Genomic DNA, 23177 nt, shown 5'->3' with positions numbered 1-23177 from the left:
GGAACTCACGATCCCCCAAAAAAACAATAATTCAAAACAACGATGTCAGCACAAAAAATAATGTGCACTGTTTTCTGGGATAGACAGGGCATTCTGCTTGTTGAGTTCCTTCCCAGTGGTGAAACCTTCAATGTGGTACAATACTGTGAAACACTGAGAAAGCTTTGGCATGTGGTTCAAAATAAAGTGCATGGAATGATCAGTCAAGGCACTGTGTTGCTTCATAACAATGCATGTCCCCATTCTGCTGGTGTTGACTGAAAACCTTATTCAACAATTCGGTTAGGAGCAGTTCGATCACCCACTGTACTGCTCAATCTTGCACCTTCTGATCACCACCCGCTCTTGAACTTCAAATGCTCTTCAACTTTAAATGCAATTTTGCAAGGAGGCATTTAGACAGCGAGGACGACACAAAAAACGATGCTCAGCAGTGGCTGTTGTCCCTGGTGGCATCTTTCTATGAAGGGCAGAGAAAAGTTGGTTTTGCATTAAGACAGATATCTGAACAATGGTGGCAAATATGTGGAAAAATAGTTTAAGAAAATCTCTTCCTTGTAAAAGTAAATTTTGATTTGAAAAACTGTTTTTATGTTGTTTTTTTTCCAGAACAGTACTTACATTGAAGACATGCCTTGTACAATGAACATTACAGTTCATGTATCTTAGAGCTGAAACATCAACAATGTTGATGAAACAGTCTGTGGGTATAATCCAGTTTAAACAGAAGTTATGCTGTTACAAGTAAACACAGTAACAGATTACAACAGTAAGAAATAGACTGCTTTGATAAGTTACCTTACTTGATATGATATATTATGTGGTTTATGAAAGTGTTCTGTGGTATACTGAGGCATAATAAGGCACCTGATGATGAGTGAAAGTTCAAAACTCATCACACACTAATATTTGATGGTTAAAATATTGTTATTGAGTTGCATAAAGCAACAATGAAATGACTGTTATAAATTTAATTTCTGAAGTATAAAAAACAAATTCATTCACACAAGCACACCACATACACACAACTGCTCTCTCTGACCACTGAGGCCAACTGTGTACTGCAGCAGTGCCTGATGGGATAAATAATCTGTCAGTGGTGGGGGCAAGAATGAGAACGGGATGAGGAGGGGGATGGATAGCAGGGTAGGGATGGGGGAAGGTGTAGTGCTGCTTGTGGGAGGAATTGCGGTCTAGTGATGTCAGGGTAGCGCTGCTAGGTGGAGTCAAAAGTTTCAGAGGTGGGCAGGGTGAGGAGAGAAGTTGAGCAGGGAAAAAGACTGCAGGTGCATTGGTGGAATAGAAGGCATGTTCAGCAACTGTGTGTTCCAACTCTCTCTTGGCTACACCAAGTTGGTGGATATTCATGTAGGCAGACAGCTTGATTGTTGTCATGTTCACGTAGAAAGTAGCACTGCAGTTGCAGTTTAGTTTGTAGATCATGACTGCTTCAACTGCTTTCACAGGTGGCCCCGTATTTGATGGGACAGGAGATACCTGTGACCGAACTGCGCTAGGTGGGGATTGGGTTATGTATGGGACAGATTTTGCATCTAGGTCTATTGCAGGGATATGAGCAATGAGGCAAGGGGCTGGGAGCAGGGGGATGCACAAGGACATTATGTAATTCAGCAAGTGGCGGAATACCACTGTGGGAACAATAGCGCATAGGATATTCCTCACATGTGGGCACAATGAGGGGCAGTCAAAAACCTGGTGGAGAATACAATTCAGTTGCTCCAGTCCTGGATGGTACAAAGTCACGAGGGGAGTGCTTTTTTGTGGCAGGACGCTGGGCATGTGGGAGGTAGTAGGTGACTGGAGGGATAAAGCACTTTATTACTATGTGCAGCAGTATTTGTTCCAGAGTGCAGCAAGTGCAGTGAGAATTTTCAACGTTCTCCCTTTAAAGAGCATAGCTTTATAATGTGCTGGTAATTGAGGTTGCCAAGGAAGGCAATCAGACATCTATAAAATGGTAACACATTAAGAAGTTTCTTTACAATACCACACTCAATAGCTGAGATGTACACAACTTTGAATTACTGCGAATTCTTCTGTGGTCCTGAATTATATACAATGAGAGTAATATTCCTGATAGAATCAATAGTCTTAAATGCTGATCCAGTCAGGTAAGTTACTGAATAGTAATAAAATTTAGTAGTGCCCCACTACTACTGCAGACTACTCTAAAATCTTGAATTATTCTCACGAACATTTTTAGGTACACCAACATTTAAGTCTGTGCAGCCATTTAAAGTGTGATAGAAGATCGAAAAATATCTAAAATTACTCATTTAGTTCTCATGGCTCTTTGTCAATAATATGGCTCATTGACATAAACATTCTTATATCTAGGTGGTATTGCACTTTAAATTTGAACACTGCTTGTTTCCGTTTCTTTCATCTGTTATTTTCTTTTCATTTTTTGTATAGAACTTTTAGATTGCCACAAACCCTCACTGCTAATAAAGTATTTCTTCAGCTACCATTACAAATTATAGAATAACACTGATGATTATAATCGTGAATTAAATGGGAAAGATAAAAAATAATTATGTCTTCTGAAAAATATATCCCATGTGAATTCAAAGTTTCATTTCTTTTCCATTTTATCACAATTACAATAAACACAAAGCTATAATTTTGGATAGTGTCACTAATTTAATATGAGTATTGTCTTCCCCAATAGGTAAGAAATATAGATGCACTAACCACTTCCATTACACTACACTTACGTAGTTTGTCACTGCAGTCTTCCATACTAGTGTTGATAAAAGTCTGAAGCTCTGAGTGTGCCTGCTTAAAAAGATGCACCAGCCAATCAGTCACACGCAGTGACGTCATATGAATTTGGCATCCTCTGGTGGCATGTATGTGTTGCACCAATCACTGGAGGCAGCAAGTGATGAAAGAGCAATCTTGCCGGTGGCACCTTGGCAGGAGGTGTAAATGTGCCATCTCCTGTGAGGCATGCAGTGCACAAGGTGCGGCCGGCAGAGATGCCATCAGTACCACACTTTCATTCCGGCATGCCTTGTTCTGATTCTGTTCAGGCAGCTCCTTGATTTTCAAGGAAAATGCATTCCTGGAAGTGGTTTCATTGGATCTGTGTAGGCCTTGTAGTTGTGGTTCTGAAAAAATGCCCATTCTGATCTTCATTGTTCTTTCAGGTCATAAGGCGGATGGAATGTGGTTCCAGATAAGTTTCTAGATTTAAGGCCTTTTCAAGGTAAGGAGCTCAATGTATTATTTATTGGTGGACCTTTGGAGTCACATATGACCAATCTTGTTCCACTCCTGAGTCATTACTTAAGAACAACACTGTGACAGTCATATATGGCAACACTGTAATTGGTACTCATGGTTTTCTTCCATCAATCAAATGACAAGATCTCTCACCCCACTGTTGTGTGCTGTTTTGTGGTCCTCTAACAAATTTTCTTCGATTTGAGATTTCTGTTGCACATTAAGTACATGCCATTATATCCCGTATGTCCTATGATACGCAACGTTACTGTCTCCTTCAACACAGGGCATTCATCTATAACTCCGTAACATGGTTATCACTATGGACCAGATTTTTTATGTTTTTATGGAAAGGACCTTTATTTTCTTGTAATAGCCCTTTTTTAAAGTTTAAACAAACAATTTTAGCCTTTTTGGAGTCTCTTAATAAAAAATATAATGAACAAAAATATTAAGATAAGAAATTTATTATAATTTTGACAGTTATTCTAGTTCTCTGTGGAAAATAAACAGTTAACTATTCTTTATATCAGCATTCAAAAAACGCGTAAACAATTGATATATTTATGTGTGTTACAATTATTTCTCTTTTTATACAGTAATGAAAAGTCTTTAACTCAAATTTTTTTCATGTGTCACTCATAAAAACAACACTTGAGATGTGTGCCAATGTATGACCACAATCCGTGGCCCAACTCTACAAATAACAAGACATTTTATACAATTACATTTTGGTAGAGAATTACACAGCTAATCACATTTCTAACTTTTGTGAAATGAAACTTTTTCTGCTGGCTCTCAGAACATTTTTGTGGGCCAAGAAAGATCTCTCTACAGCAAAAGAGGTCAATGGTGCCTATTTGATTGAGGCAATTGGTTTTGGAACTCAATACAATCCACTTTCGAACTACTTCTCCTGAATAATTGGTGGACACTTTCTTCGTATCTTCACACTCAGGAGAATATTCCTTAATTTAGTGGTGCATGTTGTAGCTACTGAACCATGTACTTCCTCCAGATACATCAGCATCCTGCAGATCGTATCTACAGCACCTTTCAGTACTAGAGATGCAGAGTCTAGCCTTGAACTGCAACAGGTAGATGTTGGAAGTGAGCTCTTAAAAATGTCAAGCGTGCAACATTTTTGTTATTCTTAAAGGCCATCTTAGCTATTTTTCATGAAATCTGATTCACTAGAGTTGATTGTGTCTATTACCATTTTGACTTTTTGGTAGTGTTCGCACATAACATAAAGCTGCCTAGAGCCAAGTACACCAGCCAGTATGTATGGGTTCCGAAGGGAGGGGAATGTTTGGAGCTATTTCCTTAAAGAACTGAATGCAGGAAGGAGCTTTCCTAATAGAGGAAATGATACTATTAACCCCAGGAAGATTATTTCTGATTTCCTTTGATACATGTCGTTGGTCGAGGGCAAGGCAGGTGCAGTGGATCATACTGGGCCATAATTCCTATAGTGTTGCTCCTGCTTTTAACATATAAGCAGCACAGTCTGTCATCAACAGCAAAAAATTCTCATCCCTATCTTCTTCTGGCCATAGGATGAGGTCATCACTGACTGTGATTTATCTTCTCCAATTCTTTACACAGGAGTAAGTGGGATTTCCTGATGTCGCAGAACCTAACTTCCTCACCATGACATTACCTATAAATTTTCCACAACCGTGGCCTCTGATACCCTCCAAGAAGTCCTTATAAGTAGAGTTCTTTAGCACATCCCACAGTACATTACCTACACTAAGGCCTCACACAAGTCTACATTAGAGCTGTCCACTATAAGGCTTGTCATAGAGGAAATTGATGGTTGAATCTGTCACTTGCACTTTTTCCTAGTGATGCTCTTAATCTGAGATGTGGAATCTTTGTCTTGAAGGAAAAGTGACTTTTTATCATGACTTACATGAAATTAAAACAAACAAACAAACACTTAAAAGATGACAGTAACTGCAAAATAAGAATGTGATCGTGATAAATGACAGCTTCAGTTGAATCACATATGCATGTCAGTAAACAAATTTTAAATTTTGATTTGAAAATCTGAAATCAGAAGACTAAAAAGAAGATTGGTAAATAAAATGAATGATAAAAATAAGATGTATTTACATACTTGTTTTTAATAGGCTTGGCACAAAAATTACTCGGTCAACAGTTGTGAAATTTTAGTCTTCCTCAATCCCGTTACAAAAGACGAGTTCTTTACGAGTTCTGATTAGGCATGACAAAATTACACTTAAATCTCACTACTCTTTGCGAGTCAACTCACAACAACTTTACTTCATACCTACAACAATAAACAGACTTAAGTGTCACCAATTTGTTCTCCTAATATACCTCTCCATTATTGGAAAGCATTTAAGTAAGGGCTGGCTAGGATTGTCCCAATGTAGCAGTTTATGGACATATTCTCAGAGTGACAATGCAGCAACAGCGCATCGTACACAGTGTTGGTTTCAGTGTGGGTTATATTTCATGTACCTTCCAAACAACGGAAATAACTGGGATCACGTGTATGCTACAGCAGAGTGCTGACACATTATCAGGTTACAAAGACAAGTGCCATTGCATCACACACATTCTTGATTTCAGTGCTGTATATAAACTTATTCATTACGATTTTTCTTAAAATGTGCAAATTCACTTTATAGATTTTCCTTGGAGTTAATTTGGAAATCTATTTAAAACACTTTTTCTACAAAAGTCCTCTTTAGCCTGTGCTTCTTCTGTTTAAGCCCTATTTAGCCCCTTTTAGGCCTTTAAGAATGATTTAGCCCATTTTAGATTTAAATCCACACCTTGGTCTTTGATATCAGGGGTGACACAGTAACAGGCTACAGCTCAATGACTACAAATCACTTCCTCAATCTTTCAAACCTAATACATTGTTTCAATGCTGCAGAACACAGGCATGTGCATTAGCCATCTCTTCTAATGATTTGAATTTCTGAAACTGCTTCACATTTTCCTTCATTTTCATTGATTTAATTAAGTCTTAATGATACTGTGACAAACTTGCATATCTTTAATTAGCTATTATTTCACAACCTTTCTGAAATCCCAGTCCCCACACTTCAAATTTTATGGAGCACCAACAGAATTACCTTGTTAAGTTCTTACTGAGGTAGCAGCTTCAATGACAGTAATTTGCGTTATTTTAATTTGTGGATGGGTAAGTTTACGAAGTTTCAGACAATTCAGATTAAATAGTAGTATTCTAATCACAAGCTGATAAGCCATAAGTACCAATTTCCTGCTTTTTTTTACAACTGACGGGGAGGAAGAAATCAAAGAAACACATTGTTGTGTCTACAATATTTTGAAGGAAAGTTGCTACTCACCATATAGCAGAAATGCTGAGTCAACAACAGACACAGACACAGACACACACACACACACACACACACACACACACACACACACACACACACACACACACACACACACGACTGCAGTCTCAGGCAACTGAAACAACAGTAGGCCGTGTGGTTTCAGTTGCCCAAGACTGCAGTCGTGTGTCAGAGTTGGGTTTGCGTGAGCACATGGGTTGGGTTGGGTTGTTTGGGGGAAGAGACCAAACAGCGAGGTCATCGGTCTCATCGGATTAGGGAAGGATGGGGAAGGAAGTCGGTCGTGCCCTTTCGAAGGAACCATCCCAGCATTTGCATGGAGCGATTTAGGGAAATCACGGAAAACCTAAATCAGGATGGCCGGTTGCTGTGTGTGTGTGTGTGTGTGTGTGTGTGTGTGTGTGTGTGTGTGTGTTGTTGACAAAGGCCTTAACAGCCGAAAGCTATAATTGTGAGAGTCTTTTTGTCGTGCCTATCTGTGACTTAGCATCTCCACTATATGGTGAGTAGCAAGTTTCCCTCTCATAATATTGTTACATTCCATCCTGGATTTTAAATTGTTGTGTCTACAATTATTTATTGAAAACATATAAAAGGAGAAAGAATAAATTTGGGAGAAACAATTTATCTAATGGTTTACATGCCCTCCTACCACAGTTGAAGCCAACTGTGAGAAACTGCACATTTTCATTGCACAGCATTTTCTTTCTCACAGTTGGCTTCAACAGAAAACTTGTACATTGTTAATTTTAAAAATGTACAGCCTATGGCATCTTTATATATATTAGAGTACCATGTAGAAATCTGAAGTAAATCAATCAAGATCTTTTCAGGAGCTTTGATAACAATGTTCCAACTATACATATTACATGTATATTGAAATATATGTAATATATTTAAAGACTATAGACCCTGCACCAGTCCAAATGTTCATTACAGTATTATGTGAAAATTTGAAATAAATCAATCAAGAATTTTTTGAGAGTTTTGGTAACAATGTTTCCCCTTTATACATTACCTGTTTATTTATATTTTGTATATATTAAAAATATGTAGCCTGTATCCATCTGCATGTTTATTAGAGAATTGTATGAAAGTTTAAAGTAAACAAGCCAAGTACTTTTTGAGATTTTTGGTAACAAAGCCTGTATTATGGACACACAACACCGTGATTCCAATACAACATTAATTTTATTTTTTCTCCAAGGCACGTACATCATGGAATATAAAACATTAATTCAAGGATAATCAATAGTTACAGAGTGTCTATAACTACAAATATCAATCCGCAACACCCTCCCCACCTTGGTCAACTTCTAGAGGAATGACCAGTTGAACGGGGCGTGAAATTATGGATCCTTCTGAAGTTCGTAAGGTTACAGTTCGTATTTTTCCCATCTCTTCCTTCATGAAGATATTCTATCCGCGCCTTCCTCCACATGTGTCGTGGACGAACATCCTCTCGTAGAAGAACGACATCACCCAGCTGGAGTCTTCCTGAACCTGGCCTTGGTTGATGAGTTTCATGGAAGTTTTTGAGCAGGATCAGATATTCTTTCTTCCACCTGTTCCAGAAGTGTTCTACCATCTTCTGCAGCCATTGAAATTCCTTGGACAAGTCCTTTCTAACTGGTGATTCTGGACCAGAAGGTAGTGTTGTGAGTCGATCACCTACAAGGAAATGTGCAGGCCTCAGTGGCTCAGATTCCTCTCCCCCTTGCGTAATTGGTCTAGAGTTTAGTGCTGCTTCTATGCTGACCAGGATCGTATTGAGGCCTTCTTTGTCCAACTGTGACTGTCCTAAAACTTTTCTCAGGCAGCGTTTGACAGATCCCACCATCCGTTCCCAGAATCCTCCCCACCAAGGCGCGTGTGGGGTGATGAATTTCCAAGTGATGGCTTGCTGGGCAAGGTACTTGTGCGTCTTGCTTGCCATGAGAGCCTACCAGAACTCCTTCAGCTCTAAGTGTGTGGCATGGAAGGTAGTAGCATTATCAGTGCAAATTGTGTTGGGCACTCCTCGTCTTCTGACAAACCTTTGTAGAGCTTGAAGAAATCTGTCAGTTGACATATTTGAGCTTAGTTCCAGGTGTATGGCTCGTGTTGTTGCGCATGTGAATAGAGCAATATACGCTTTCTTCGTAATACGTCCTTGTCTGACATATGATGGACCAGCAAAGGCAATACCTGTTACTGTAAATGGTTTCAGTGGTGAAACTCGTTCAGCTGGTAATGGGGCCTCAGTTTGTTGAACAACGTGAGCTTTCACCATCTTACAAGGTAGGCAACGGTGTAGAACATGTTTAATTGCCTGTTGGGCTCTAAGGATCCAGAATTCTGTTCTCAGTTCAGATAACACTATGTTTACTCCAAGGTGATGCAAACGAATGTGAGTCTGCTGGATCAGTAAACGTGTGAAATGATCAAGAAGAATCAGGTGGCATTGATCTATGGTTAATTCTGCAAACTGCAGCCGTCCACCGAGACGAATAAGACCATTATCCAAGAATGGGTTGTAGCGAGCTATCTGAGAATTAAGTGGTAGAGGCGTTTTGTTGTATAGTTCATGCAGTTCAAGCGCAAAATGTTGCTGTTGAACAACTTGAATCCAGTAAGTGCGTGCTTTGCCCAAATCTGATGCTGTTAGTTCTCCAGATGTTCTGTTTTCTTTCAATAAGGGCCGTTTAAAGCGAAATACCCATCCTGTAACTCTTAAGAGCTTGAAGTAGCTACTGTACCGTGTAGCTGTTAAAATAGGAATCGTTGTTTGTATCATGGAGACTTGGTCTGTTAATTTCTTCTTTTCTGGCAAGGAGTGTTCTCCCGTCTGTAAAATTCGAGGCCACTGTATTCTTTTCTTTGATAACCAAGCAGGTCCATGAAACCATACAGAAGCATGGTGAAGTTTATCTGCTGTGGTACCTCTGGAGGTTAGATCAGCTGGATTTTCGTCACCAGGGCAGTGCCTCCACTGTGACGGATTCGTTAGTTGTTGTATTTCCGTAACACGGTTTGACACAAAGGTTTTCCATCGATTAGGGTCATGTTGTATCCATCCTAAGGCTACAGTTGAGTCAGTCCACAATGTTGCACAACTTGCATTATAGCTCGTGGCCTTACAGAAATAATGAAGTGGTCTTGATCCAAGAAGTGTCGCTAGAAGTTCCAGCCGTGGAAGAGTTATTTTTTTGATGGGAGCTAGTCGGTTTTTACTGCAAACTAAATGGACTGATACCATATTTGTTGTGGTGCACCGTACATAAAAGACTGCTCCGTAGGCCTTTTCTGATGCGTCGCAAAAGACATGGATTTCTGGCTCAGTGTTTTCAGATACACCAACCCATCGGGGAATTTTTATGTGTGAACATGATGGCAATGTTGATACCCACATTCGCCAGCATTTGCTAAGATCAAGGGGTAAAAGCTCATCCCATTAAATTCCTCTTGAACAAATTTCTTGAAAAATTATTTTTGCAGTGAGGGACACCGGCGACAACAAACCCAGTGGGTTATAGAATCTAGCAGTGTTTCGTAGTACTTGCCGCTTAGTGGCAGGACGATTTATAACATTGTCGGTAACATTGTTGTGAACAACACTGAGCGTATCAGTCTGTGTGTTCCAGTGGACTCCCAGTACCTCCATATCTGTAGTGTTTATGATACCTTCTGATTGCCATATTCCAATCAGTTGGCTTGAATTTGTGGCCCACTTTGCCATTGGTAGACTGATCTGTCGCATGACTGATGTAAGCTCATAATATAAGTTAATTACAGCATTGTCATCTTTAGCACCTGCTACAAAATCATCCATGTACATATTATCTTCAACAAGTAAAGCAGCTTACAGAAAATTCGTTTTGTGCATTACAGCAAGTTCTTTCAGCGTGGCTGCAAGAAGAAAGGGACTGCAGGTAAGTCCGAAAGGTAGCTGAGTGAAGCGGTATGTAATCCTTTAGTCAGTTGTAATATAGTTTCCTTGTTGATCTATGATTACTTTGTACCAAAAAAAACCTGTGAGATCTCTATCTTTCCTGTGAACAACTAACTGTAGAAATGCTTGTTTGATATCGGCAATTAAGGCTACTCGATGTAGACGATATCTCAGTGATATTGAAAGAATGTTGGGAAGTAAATTAGGACCTATTTCTAAAGAGTCATTCAATGAACATGCATTCTGGTTGTGCGACGAACCATCAAATACAATCCTCCATTTGATGACACCTAACTTTTCTTCCTTTACTGCATGATGTGGCAGATAAAATGTGACACGCAATTTCTGTCCAAAAGGGGCGACTTCCACATGTTTCTTCTTGATGTGTTCTATCACTTGCGCCTCGTAAATTTGTTTCAGTTTCTTGTCCTTCGTAAATTTTTTCTCCAGTGAAGCAAATCTCTTCTCTGCTTGCTGAAGATAACATAACGTTGGGTTTTCTGGCGAAAGACATGACTCTTCTTTTGTCTTCGATGCAATAGGATTTTGAGAAATCTTGCAATAACGCCAATTCCTTCTGAATCAGAGTAGTTGTTTCATCTTCTGTGATTCCCATTGTTTCTAAATTCCAGAAACATCGTAAAATATCGTCTGTTGTTGTTGCTGTCTCTAAACTGATGTAGTTTGCAGTCACAAGGTTAGCCGTGGTGCTTGATTTGCTTCCACTAAGAATCCAACCTAGAATGGAAGGTACCAGAACAACTGATGACGTTAGTCGAATCGGAGGGGAATCTTTAAAGATTTTCCAACAGTAATCTGCTCCGATAAGAATCTCGATGGGAAGATCTTCTGTACCATCTCTTAGGTCCGCAAACTGAAGTCCCCGTGTGGGTACAAGTTTTTTTAAATCGGAAGACACAGTTGGGTGCGCGGAAAATGAGTATGTGCTTTCAAACGCAGTCTTAGACGTCTTGTAATTAGTCCGTGTACCCTGTAGTGTGAATTCTACGACTCTACGATGTGTTGAAGTTGCAGATGGCATTTCAAAGCCGTTAACAGATAGATCACGATGTTCTATAGTTATTAAATCTAGCTCATCAATCAGGAACTTGGAAATGAAGCTTGACTGACTACCGCTATCCAGAACGCAGCGAGTAAGTTTGCTTAATCCTGCGGGTCCACTGACCCAAACTCGAGCTTTCTGAAGATAAGTAAAAACTGCTGAACTTACATCGATTCTTCCTACAGATGTAGAGCTAATTCGCTGAGAAGATGATGAAAAAGAGGCAGCAATGTCAGTACAGATAGCTTTGTGATGACTTTTCTTGCACTTAAAACACGAGACCTTGCCCTTCTTACTGCAGTTTCTAGCATTATGACCTCGGTTTAGACATATAAAACAGCGATTATCTTGCTTTAGTTTATCGATACGTTGTTACTATGTTGCAGTCTTGGGCCCAATGAGAGAGAGCTTCACAAAATATGCAATATGGTTGTATCGGTACTTCTCGTTAGGCTTACATGGATTTTTCGCTTGCTTTTAATTTATGTGAAGCGCTGCTGCAGTGGGTGTGAAGCTAGGAGATGACTGATATTCTGTACGAATCTTTTGTGCAGTGAGAGCACCATGAACTACTACTTCCAAAAAGTTAAGTAGTTTCAGTACATCTCCTTCCGCTACTTCGGTTCTTCTAGCATGAATGACCCATTTCTGGCACATTTCAGCGGGAAATGCACACAGAATTTTCGGAGTGAGAATTTTACCGTATGCCACGACGTCTTCTCCTAAGGCACGCAGTGCTTGAATACGACGGTTACATTCCAGCAATGTACTGTTCTGCGTGTCAGGTGTCGCTGACTGTACAGGCTTTAGCGCATCCAAATAATCGAGGTGCGCCTGTATAATGCGATTGCTATCTCCGTATCTACTCAATAAAATTTTCTTTGTTTCTTCATACGTGTTAGCCGTTATAGGAATTCCATCTACTAGCAACTTCGGTTCGTCTGATAGATACCCTCGTAGGAAAACATGTTTGTTTACTGTAGAAAGGGATGGGTCTTTATTAATGGTCGATTCAAATTGTTCGCAGAAGCGGGACCACATTTTGACATCTCCACAAACTGACTCAAGCTTAATTGCTGGTAGCTTGACAGAGTGGAATACAGTTGGTTGTGTGAGTACTGGTGGTGACGAGATATTCATCTGCGACGTTGAGGCTGAAAGCTTGTAATCAATTGCTTTTGTAGCCTTCTGTATAGCGCATTTGACTTTGTCTGTATATTCCTCACAGCTCAGCACGTCTGCATTGTATTCATCGTCAGAGAGAAAACTATGAATAACGTCATCTAATGAAACGAGCTTCTCTAGAGTTTCTTGAAGACATTCCCTGTAATGTTGAAAGTCATCAAACGAGCTTTCTGTGGTAAGAGCATCAACAGCCGAACAAAACCGCGTAGCATTAGTCCTCTCCCTAGTTCGCTTGCTTTTGAAGTTTCTTAACTGCATCTCTGATTTGTCCTGCATTATGTCTTACTAAAGACGGCTGTTGTAAGATTGTTTACAAGTGCACTTGTGAATAGCTTAAATGTTTAACACGCAGCGTATGCGCAAACGTAAGTGAACGAAAACCTTTTAATAAAACTAGCTACTCTGAGTGCAAGTTTCAGGCTTGCAATACAAAGCCGCAAAAATTGTTTTGAAGCAACCAGTTCATGCTATCATATTATATTGGAATGGACTTAGCTTGTGCTGCGGTCCGACGTCGTCTCTTGTTTCCTACAGCGTGAAGTAAGCCGTTAATTGTTGAAATCATGCAGGAAATCGCAATTTCTTCCCGGGTTTCGGCACCAAAATATTACGGACACACAACACCGTGATTCCAATACAACATTAATTTTATTTTTTCTCTAAGGCACGTACATCATGGAATATAAAACATTAATTCAAGGATAATAAATATTTCCAGAGTGTTGATAGTTACAAATATCAACCCGCAACAGCCTGTATCTGTTGGAATGTTCAATAGAGTATCATGTAAATAGTTGAAGTAAATCAGTCAAGAACTTCTTGGTATTTTTGCTAACATTTCCCCATTCGTGTAATATATATTTGTTTATATAGCATGTGTAGCCTATGTGCATCTGTAGGTTTATTAGAGTATCATGTAAAAATTTTAAGTAAATTTGTGAAGAACATTTTGAGATGTTTGTTAACAATCTTGAACAACAAACTGTATTTATATAGTAATAGTACAGATTTTCTTTTTATGTACCATAAATATTAAAAAGGAGACATAGCCTATGCCTGTCTGATCATTTGAAGCAAATCAGTCAACAACTTTGAGGTTTATGGTAAGAATGTTAAACACTGATTTGTCTTTATACAGTAGTATAGATTTAACTTTGGTCTCTTATGGACATCAGAAGAGGATTCTCCATTATCTTCAATCTGCAAAATATTTTCTGAGAAGCTGCAAAATGAAATAAGGGATGTTCTAAAGCAACAGTTTAACATACTCCACATTAAATTCCATTTTATTTACAAATTATATCTTGTACAAGATACAATACTTGATTCACACTTCACTAACAGCCCAACTGGCAAAAACTTTACTGCAAGATGAAAATTTTATTCACTCTGTATACAATCTCCTAAGTGGAACTGTGGTCAGATAACGGTTAAAACAACTTGAAAGTATTTACCAGGCTAAAGGACGGAACACAAATAATCAAAAAGACAGTAAAAACATTAGCTAGTGGAACCAAATATTACTGAGCTTGATTAAAGGAAAATAAAAAGATGGAGGAAACTGACTAACAGGTAGATTACAGATTGTCACTTCTCAAAGGGGAACATGGCAGGAGAAGGAGCAAGCATTGAGCATCGGTGAAATGCCAGCTATCAATTCATTAATCTGACACTGCACTTCCTCAAAATTGAACAGATGATTACAAGACTTAAATGCAGCATATGGAATTCACACTAATGTATGCAATAAAATTTATTTTCCCCCACCTGTGATATCTAGAACCATACAGAAACAACAAATGCAGTTTGGTTCAAGATACCTTTGATTTTATATGTACTAATGATTACCTGCCATGAGAAATATCACAACACACTGCTTGAAATTGATACTAAATAAATTCAAATATTACAAACCATTGCAGTCAGTCACAATGGAAATAATGAAATGGAATGCCCATGAGCTATAACAAATATAGCAACATTACAAAATATTAAAAAAAATAGCTTTTTTTTTTAATCTGCACTGCTGGTGCTCTGAAAACTTTTGTTTTACAAAATCATTGAGCAACGACTTAGCTTATGGCAGTCATTTAAAGTATTGATAATGTGTCACTATAATATATGGCAAATTACAGTGTTTCTGAACTACAAGATGCCACATTTATTACTACATCGTTACGAGATGTTATTCTCTGATTAACTCCATACTGCTATCACTTCCATTGTTATTTATCATTTCAGGATCACTTGAGCCTGATCCACAAGCCTCATCACTGACGCCTTCAGTCTTGGATTGCACTCCTGTACCACCTTCCTCTTTTTGAGGCATCTGCCAAGAAGGAATTGCAGTTGATACTAATGGGGTCTGTTTTGGCACAGGAAACTGTGACCTAAAAAAGATCCAGAAACATCTGTACTATAATACATACCCTTTTAATGAGGTAATGGCTCAAAATGATCTAAAGTGGGCAGACCATTAACTGTCACTGTAAGCAAAGATGGAGACAAATAACAGGAGTAGCTCATATAGCAAAAAAATATGGTTCATGTAAGAATAATATTAACATATAAATACAAATTTTAATTATAAAATCAGTTACACCACTAACTTAGTTACTTATTCATCTAGGAATCATCTTAAAATGATATAGGATTTGTCATCATAATACAATGAAAATAAGTAGCTCAAAAATATACAAATACACAGAATATGTAAGTATGCTTTTATAAGGATACGAATAAAGTAAAGCAGTCATCAATCCAAAGATTGTTTTGAACACCACAGTGGTGTACTAGGCATGGTCCTGTTGGAGGTGGTATGCTGATGCCTCCCTCCTACCTTTGAACTGATTTATCCAGCTAGTTATAGGGGGACCCATAGTTTCTGTACCACAGTGCAGCTTGGCATTTTTCACATCAATAAACATTGCCAGAGGTGAAAGAAGTGATAAGTGACTGATAAAAATCTTACAATTAACTGGCGACTGAGCTTGCGATCTTTGGATGTGTGGCACTTTAACACTCAGCCACCAAGCCATAAGGATAGGACTTGACCTAACAATAATTCACGAAAAGCATAAGAGAATTGTACTCCTTTCACAGAAGAGAGGGATCTAAAATATTTCAATGATTAAACAAATTGAGCCTCAAGCTACGTTTTAACCTGAATCTACAATCCGACACATTCAACCTATCAAGTGTCACTAATACTCAACAACAACAACTCAATGTGACAACACCTTCATACATTATTAGAAATTTCTATCAGCAGTATAATCATGGTACATCAACAAAAACTGAACAATGAATTAATAACAAATTCAGAGACAGAAGGCAATGTCCAGATCATCTTCTGGGTACAAATATGAAAACCACTGAAGATCTAAATAAGAAAAGTCATCTGATTAGGATAATCAGAAGTTAATAATTTTCCTATTATTTAAATCTCTTTCCCAATTGTGACATACTAGTGTTAGTTTGGTATGGGCTTTTGTCCTCCTAGCTGGGAGTGCATGAACTCTTCACTCTCAATTCACGATAGGAAAAGAAACTGCCTCGAATTTGACACATGCAATCAGACTCATACCATAATTTTGGAAACTTCTGTGAAATGTTACACTATCAAGAGGCACCAAAGCTTCCACTCTTCCAAACTAATGAATGACGAACTACAGCAGTAATGTCGTGACCAATATTCCTAAATATAGCTATTATGTGACAGCCTTGTAATACAAAGAATCATATAATCATCTTCCTTTATTATAATTTCATCCAAATTTATTATCATAATTATTGAAATAATTATTTTAAGCCTTAGTTACTTAATACCTGTTGTCAATATTATTGGTCATTTACTAAATCATGTCATAATCATGTTTTTAAGAGTTCCTGGTCGTTTCAGCAAAAAGAATTATCTTCACCCAGAAATGTTTCCTCATGTCTGTATCACTGCCATCTTCCTTACATCAAAAATACCTGTCAACCACGGTACCAATTGTCCCAGACTGGTTACGCATCTACTCTTCAGAGTACATAGATTTCGCAGCTCATTAATCATCAAAAACCAATTTTTTATGTAATTACATCATCTTTTCTTTCACTTGAATGCACGTAGAAAGAGTAAATGTTCACAAACTGTGTAATCAATGACAATATATTTCATTTTACAATTACATAATTTTACATAGTTCATTATAATTACACATTGTTACATATTTTACCTTTATGCTGGATAAAATTAATTATTATTTCATTTTTACTCTTCATATTTCCACACATCCTCACAAGACCACTCACTTACAAAAACTGCACATGCAACTGACCATAAATTATTTCTAAAACTCTGATTCTAGTTCAATAAAATATGGCTATCTGTGCTTTGCATTGCATTATGAAAGACATGCTTATGCTTAATTTTCTATGATTTAGAATTCCTTTTCTTAAAAGGAAATCATATATAATAGCCATTACTGAGTGTAGTAAAGGGCTTCATGTGCTGTCAACATTGGCAGTAGACCAAACAAATGACTAGTGGCCGAGAGTTTTTCAACTAGTAGCACTTCTACCAAATTGAACAAGAAAGAACGTGCACCAAGAAAAGTTTGCCAAGTAGTATTTCTTAAGAGCTCATAACTGTCAGTTTTCATGATGACTCCTGTGGCATCCAAAATTATCACTTACATTATTTTGGTTATAATGGGCAATGCTTTCACTACTGATCGTGGGATTGTTCTATAGTGAGTGTGCAATAAGCAGATTGAATGCTGTATGAAATCACAACTTCAGGAACATACACATAGTGATGTGTACACAAAGAACAAAGCAGTGAAATGTCTAAATAGCAACCACTATGGTTTCTTCGAACATTCCGTGGCAGAAACTTCACTTGTCTGAATTTCGCATATTTCCACAAAAGTACTGTGAGCCACAGATTCCTGATGAATCAGCTGCATGGAAAAACTATTTAGAGTTTTGTTACCAGGAGGCCCTAAAAAGCATGTGGCATCATACAAATAACCACTATATATGGATAGCCATCAACAAAGTAATGGATGCACATGGACATTTCAATGGCAGTCTCGTTGTTGACAAACTTGATGGGAAAGAACCCTCAAAGCCATTATTGATTTCCGGTAAAGTGTTGGAAATACAAAAATCATTCAACAGTAACTCATTTTGTGAATTACTGTCTTAAAGTGCTGCAGCCTGAGGGAATTCAAGAAGAAAAAGTTCTTGTTATGTATTTGAGTGCCAGGGCCTACATGCTGAGGGCACCAAATGGCCTACACAGGTTCTATCCACATTTAACTCACTTCATCTATCTGGCCTACCTACTGTAACATATTGTCAAAAGTGCACAGCAGATACCCGGATATAAATAAAATAATTTCATACTTCAAGAAGTCTTTCTCAAAGCCTCAGGTCATGTGTCACTGTATACAAAACTGCTGCCTTATCCTGTTTTTATAATTAACATTTTCAAGCCATGAAAACTGTGATTAATTAATTTCTGAGACAATCTTCACTTTTAGTATGGGAGGGACAAAATTCTTTCTTTGAACCTAAAGCCGAAAATGCTCAATCTACATCCAAAGCAACTTTGGCTTCCTTGCCAACAGCATTAAAGAATTAGAGTCCAGCATTGCTTTTGTAGAAATTGTAGAGAATTTCAACTGGAAACTGACTGTCATTAAAGCTGATAATGAGGAGAGGGTAGTATATCAGTATTATACTGTTTTGGCAAAATATCCAGACTACTCAACTGTTGCTAAGATATACAATATCCCCTGTGTCAGAAAAGACATCTCTCCAGGAATATTTCATCTCCAAAAATTTGCACCATCAACATTCTGTGATGTGGAGTGATCATCTTACTCCTACAGAAACTTTCTTGCTGATCAGCAACATTCTATGAACTGCAGAGAATTTGGAAAAGTACCTGGTTGTTCATTGCACTTAAGAAGATAAGATAAGATAAGGTATCTCAGTCATTCCTGTGAAGATGGGCACTATATTGAACAGATGTAATCAAAAATACTTTTATTTTATTAGCACAATATTGACTTTCAAAATAAAGAACTAACTACTGTAAAATGTACCTTTTCTTAACAATATTACAAGAAGGAAAGCTGCCACACACACACACACACACACACACACACACACACACACACACACACACAAACGCGCGCACGTGCGACAGAAGTATCAGGCAACTGAAACCACACAGAGAGCAGTAACTTTCCTTCTCATAATATTGTTACATTCCATCCTGGATTTCCCATTGTTTGAGCTGTACCTTTTCTTAATATACTTATCATGTTCCTGGTATGTTAAAGTGTGTATTAAGATAATATGGTAGGCTATGGCGTATGCCAGAATTTCATTTCAGTTGGAATTATTGTTTTACGTAACATATTAAATAAAATATTTTCGTCATACTACATAAAAAAAAACGATCAAGGTTATATAGTAAGCAGCATTCCAATCCCTGCACCACTGTCAGGTGGGAAGGGGGGAGTGGGGGGGGGGGGGAGGGGGCATTACATACATGAATTTATTTCAGGTTCAAGAATAACTCCAATTAAGGCTACTGACCTGGGTTACCAGTTTCCAAAAAGTCAGCAATTAGTACCATATTGTCTAAAAAGCATAACAGCCTACTTCTGGCCCATCTCTCTTGTGATACAACTGGAGCTTTCTCTGGACGTTAAAGCAGTCTGCTGATCACACACACTTTTACTTGGCCTCTGAGCAGAGATGCTGGAAGCAGAAGCTCATGATCGACTCGCATCACACTAACTTCTGAGACAAGCCTTGCCTCCTCCTCCCAGAGCAGCCAGCTCACAGCTTATAAAATAAACGAATGCATAAGCATTGTAGATGTGACAATAGTTCATGGTGAGTCACCCGAAGGATCAGGTACCAGGTAGTCTCTTTGTTCATTTTGGTAAATAATATTAACGAACACTGCACAAAACACTGCACATAAATCAACACTATATCCGTAATGGCTACTTACTGTTATGGCACACAATACTTTTATGTAGCTAATGTTGGCAGTGTCCGCTAACATTCCAGAGCGGCTCGTAATCAGCTGACTGCCACAGATCACAGACAGGCCAAGTAAAAGTGTGCAGTCAGTCATTCCCAGCACCATTCTCTAAGCAATTATTCAAGGACTCAACTGAAGAGAAATGGAGAAAGCACACAACCTTGTCTTATCTTTGTTTCAGTCTCAAAACCATCAGAGCTCTGCCTTGCAAATTTTACTCTGGAGTGTACATCAGTCAGAGGTGTAGAATGGATATGAGTATTTTGTTGTCTAGTCCTGATCCCTCATGATTTTACTGAAAGGTTGTCGGTTCATGGAGTTTTACAACTTCCTAATGTCTACATTTATGACTACTATTTTGGGGTTTCTGATTTTTGGAGTAAAGTAGTACTGTTTTATTGTTCAGGGTTTGCTCGGTACGGGCAATCTGCGCTGAAACCTCCTTAGTGTTCTCCAAGTTTTTTATGACTCTGTAACACAGTCTTCTTCTTTTACGATATAACCTAATTTCACAATACATTTTGTTATTAACACTTTACCATCATGGGCATGTAAACCTTTTCCTTACACTTTCATTTCCACACCACTGAGAATAGTCTACACACAAAAAATGCTGTCACTGGGAGTTGTGCAGCAACTTTCAACCTTTTGGAGAACAATGCCCATGAGATTTACAACAAAGTAAGTGACAGTGTGGTGCCAAAATCCACAATTACATAGAAAACGAAAAATATGTAAATTCATCAGTTTCCTCACAAAACAAATCAATAAACAAGGTTGGTTGGTTGGTTTAAAGGCAGGAGAAGGGACCAAACTATGAGGTCATCAGTCCCTTGTTCCTAAGGAAACAATGCCACAAGGGTGAGAATAAAACAGACGAAACATATAACACAAAATGGAAACAAAGGAAAAGCCACAATAACAAAGGGAAGGCAATGAACACTAAAAGGAACAAAAGGACAAGAAAACAGAGAGAAGCTAGAAACAGAAAGGAGTAAAACATGAAAACATATTACAGTGGCTGGCCAACCACGAGAATAAAAAGAGAAAGCCAGCCACTCTGCAACACATTAAAACCTCCATCCTAAAAGCACTAGGGTGGAGGACACGGAGGGACAAAGGACATGCACTAAAACCAACATAGGAGTATAAAACCCACTCTCACAAATAAAATTTAAAACTAAAGCTGCCGTGGAGGCATTGTCGCCCAACACCGAAGGCAGCGTACTGGGAAAGTTACAAATCTGCCGCCGAGCAGCTAAAAGTGGGCAGTCCAGCAAGAGGTGAACGACTGTCATTTGGGAGCCACAGTGACACTGAGGTGGGTCCTCTTGATGGAGTAGGTAACCATGCGTTAGCCACATATGGCCAATGCAGAGCCGGCAGAGGACAACTGATTCCCTGCGAGAGGCATGCATGGAAGACTTCCACACATTCATAGTCTCCTTAATGATAAGCAATTTGTTGTGCGTGCTGTTATGCCATTCCGTCTCCCAAAGCCGGAAAACCCTATGGAGTAAGACAGAATGCAGGTCAGCTTCGGAGATGCCTATCTCCAGAAGCGGTTTACGCATCGCCTGTTTGGCCAGCCAGTCGGCAAATTAGTTTCTGGGGATTCCGACGTGTCCTGTGGTCCACACAAACACCACGGAACAGCAGGACTGTTCCAGGGCATAGATGGACTCCTGAATGAACATGCCATACGTTCCAGCAGCTAACAAAGAACGTTGGTGAGGCTGATGGGCCAATAGCTATCCACATCAAGAGGGTTTTTACCGGGTTTGAGCATTGGAATGATGGTGCTCTCCCACCATTGTGATGGAAAGATGCCATCGCACCAGATCCAGCTGAAGATGACGAGAAGCTGTCGCTTGTAGTCAGATGAGAGATGTTTAATCATCTGACTGTGGATCCGATCAGGCCCAGGAGCTGTGTCGAGGAAATGTGCACGGGCACTGAGGAGCTCCCACTCTGTAAATGGGGCACTATAGGATTCACTGCAGCGTCCAGTGAATGGGAGGACATTCCCTGAGAATTAGATCCAAACAAACGACTCCTCACACCTCCCTGCCTCTCGTCAGTAGCTGCTAGGTGTGAGCTAACATCACAAAGATGTTCAGGCTCACATGCAGTTCCTCTTCATCAAAATTTCTTGGCTCAAACTCGTCGGGGTTGAACCACACATATTGCATTACATGCTCTAAATTAGACACTTGTGCCCCTTTGGTAAAATTGTCTGGCTGATGGCAACTTTGCGAAATTGTATGAAACATACAACATTAATATAACGTGTAACAACAGTAATAATAATATCAGGAGTTAAATTAACAACCATAAAAGATGTAGGCCACACAGTTGCGATTTGGTTAGAATAATGAAACTTCCTGGCACATTAAAACTGTGTGCCGGACCGAGACTCGAACTCGGGACCTTTGCCTTTCGCTTGCAAGTGCTCTACCAACTCAGCTACCCAAGCACGACTCACGCAATATCCTTTCTTTCAGGAGTGCTAGTTCTGCAAGGTTTGCAGGAGAGCTTCTGTAAAGTTTGGAAGGTAGGAGACGAGTTACTGGCGGAAGTAAAGCTGTGAGGACGTGGCGTGAGTCGTGCTTGGGTAGCTCAGTTGGTAGAGCACTTGCCTGCGAAAGGCAAAGGTCCCGAGTCCGAGTCTGGCACACAGTTTTAATCTGCCAGGAAGTTTCATATCAGCGCACACTCCGCTGCAGAGTAAAAATCTCATTCTGGTTAGAATAATGTTTATTCAGAAATCAAACTAATAGCCAACATTGTCATATTTAGAATTACTATTACACTCGAGCACATATCCATTTGTTACAATTTGATCATTCACAATCTCATCGCGAATTACAAGTCCAATACTTCACTTCATTAACTATGTGAAAAGTTAAGAGTGCACACCAGGCGCGCGGCAGCTCACCACCAAGAGACCATGTCCCGCGATACCACACAATGCAAAATTTTCTACGTCATTTCACTTCCTATCTACCTAAAGACTGACCATCTGCTTTCGTATCTCCACCAGCACTGTCCCTCTGCCCGTCCCCAGCCACGTTTCCCGCACGCTGAACATCCTCACTCAAGTGACTAATGCAGTTCCCTTTCCTGAAGCCATCCATCTGATGGACTACAGCTTGTTCTACATTATTTTACATTTTAACATATTTAAATATTCACAGCTTGGCCATTTTCACATTCTAAATAAAGTAACAATAATATCCATTACATAATAAATGTTAAATTCTTTTACATAAAACCGATGCAATTTCCTTCTTAACTCTGAATGTCATGGCCAGTAGTCTTGCACCATTGTGC

The 23177-nt window shown here is 39.0% G+C and overlaps 1 protein-coding gene across 2 annotated transcripts in view; it reads right to left on the bottom strand.

Annotated features, from left to right (window-relative positions):
- Positions 1–14058: 14058 nt before the first annotated feature.
- LOC124787676 (peroxisomal membrane protein PEX14) overlaps positions 14059–23177 on the bottom strand; it is a 55912-nt gene continuing 46793 nt past the window's right edge. For both annotated transcript variants that reach the window (XM_047254495.1, XM_047254494.1), the window contains one exon: positions 14059–15180. In XM_047254495.1, the coding sequence (XP_047110451.1) occupies positions 14976–15180 (205 nt within the window). In that variant the 3' untranslated portion in view covers positions 14059–14975. The remainder of the gene's footprint in view (positions 15181–23177) is intronic.

Source organism: Schistocerca piceifrons, chromosome 3 (genome assembly GCF_021461385.2).
Source record: "Schistocerca piceifrons isolate TAMUIC-IGC-003096 chromosome 3, iqSchPice1.1, whole genome shotgun sequence".
Classification (NCBI taxonomy): domain Eukaryota; kingdom Metazoa; phylum Arthropoda; class Insecta; order Orthoptera; family Acrididae; genus Schistocerca; species Schistocerca piceifrons.
This window is presented reverse-complemented; position numbering and strand designations above follow the sequence as displayed.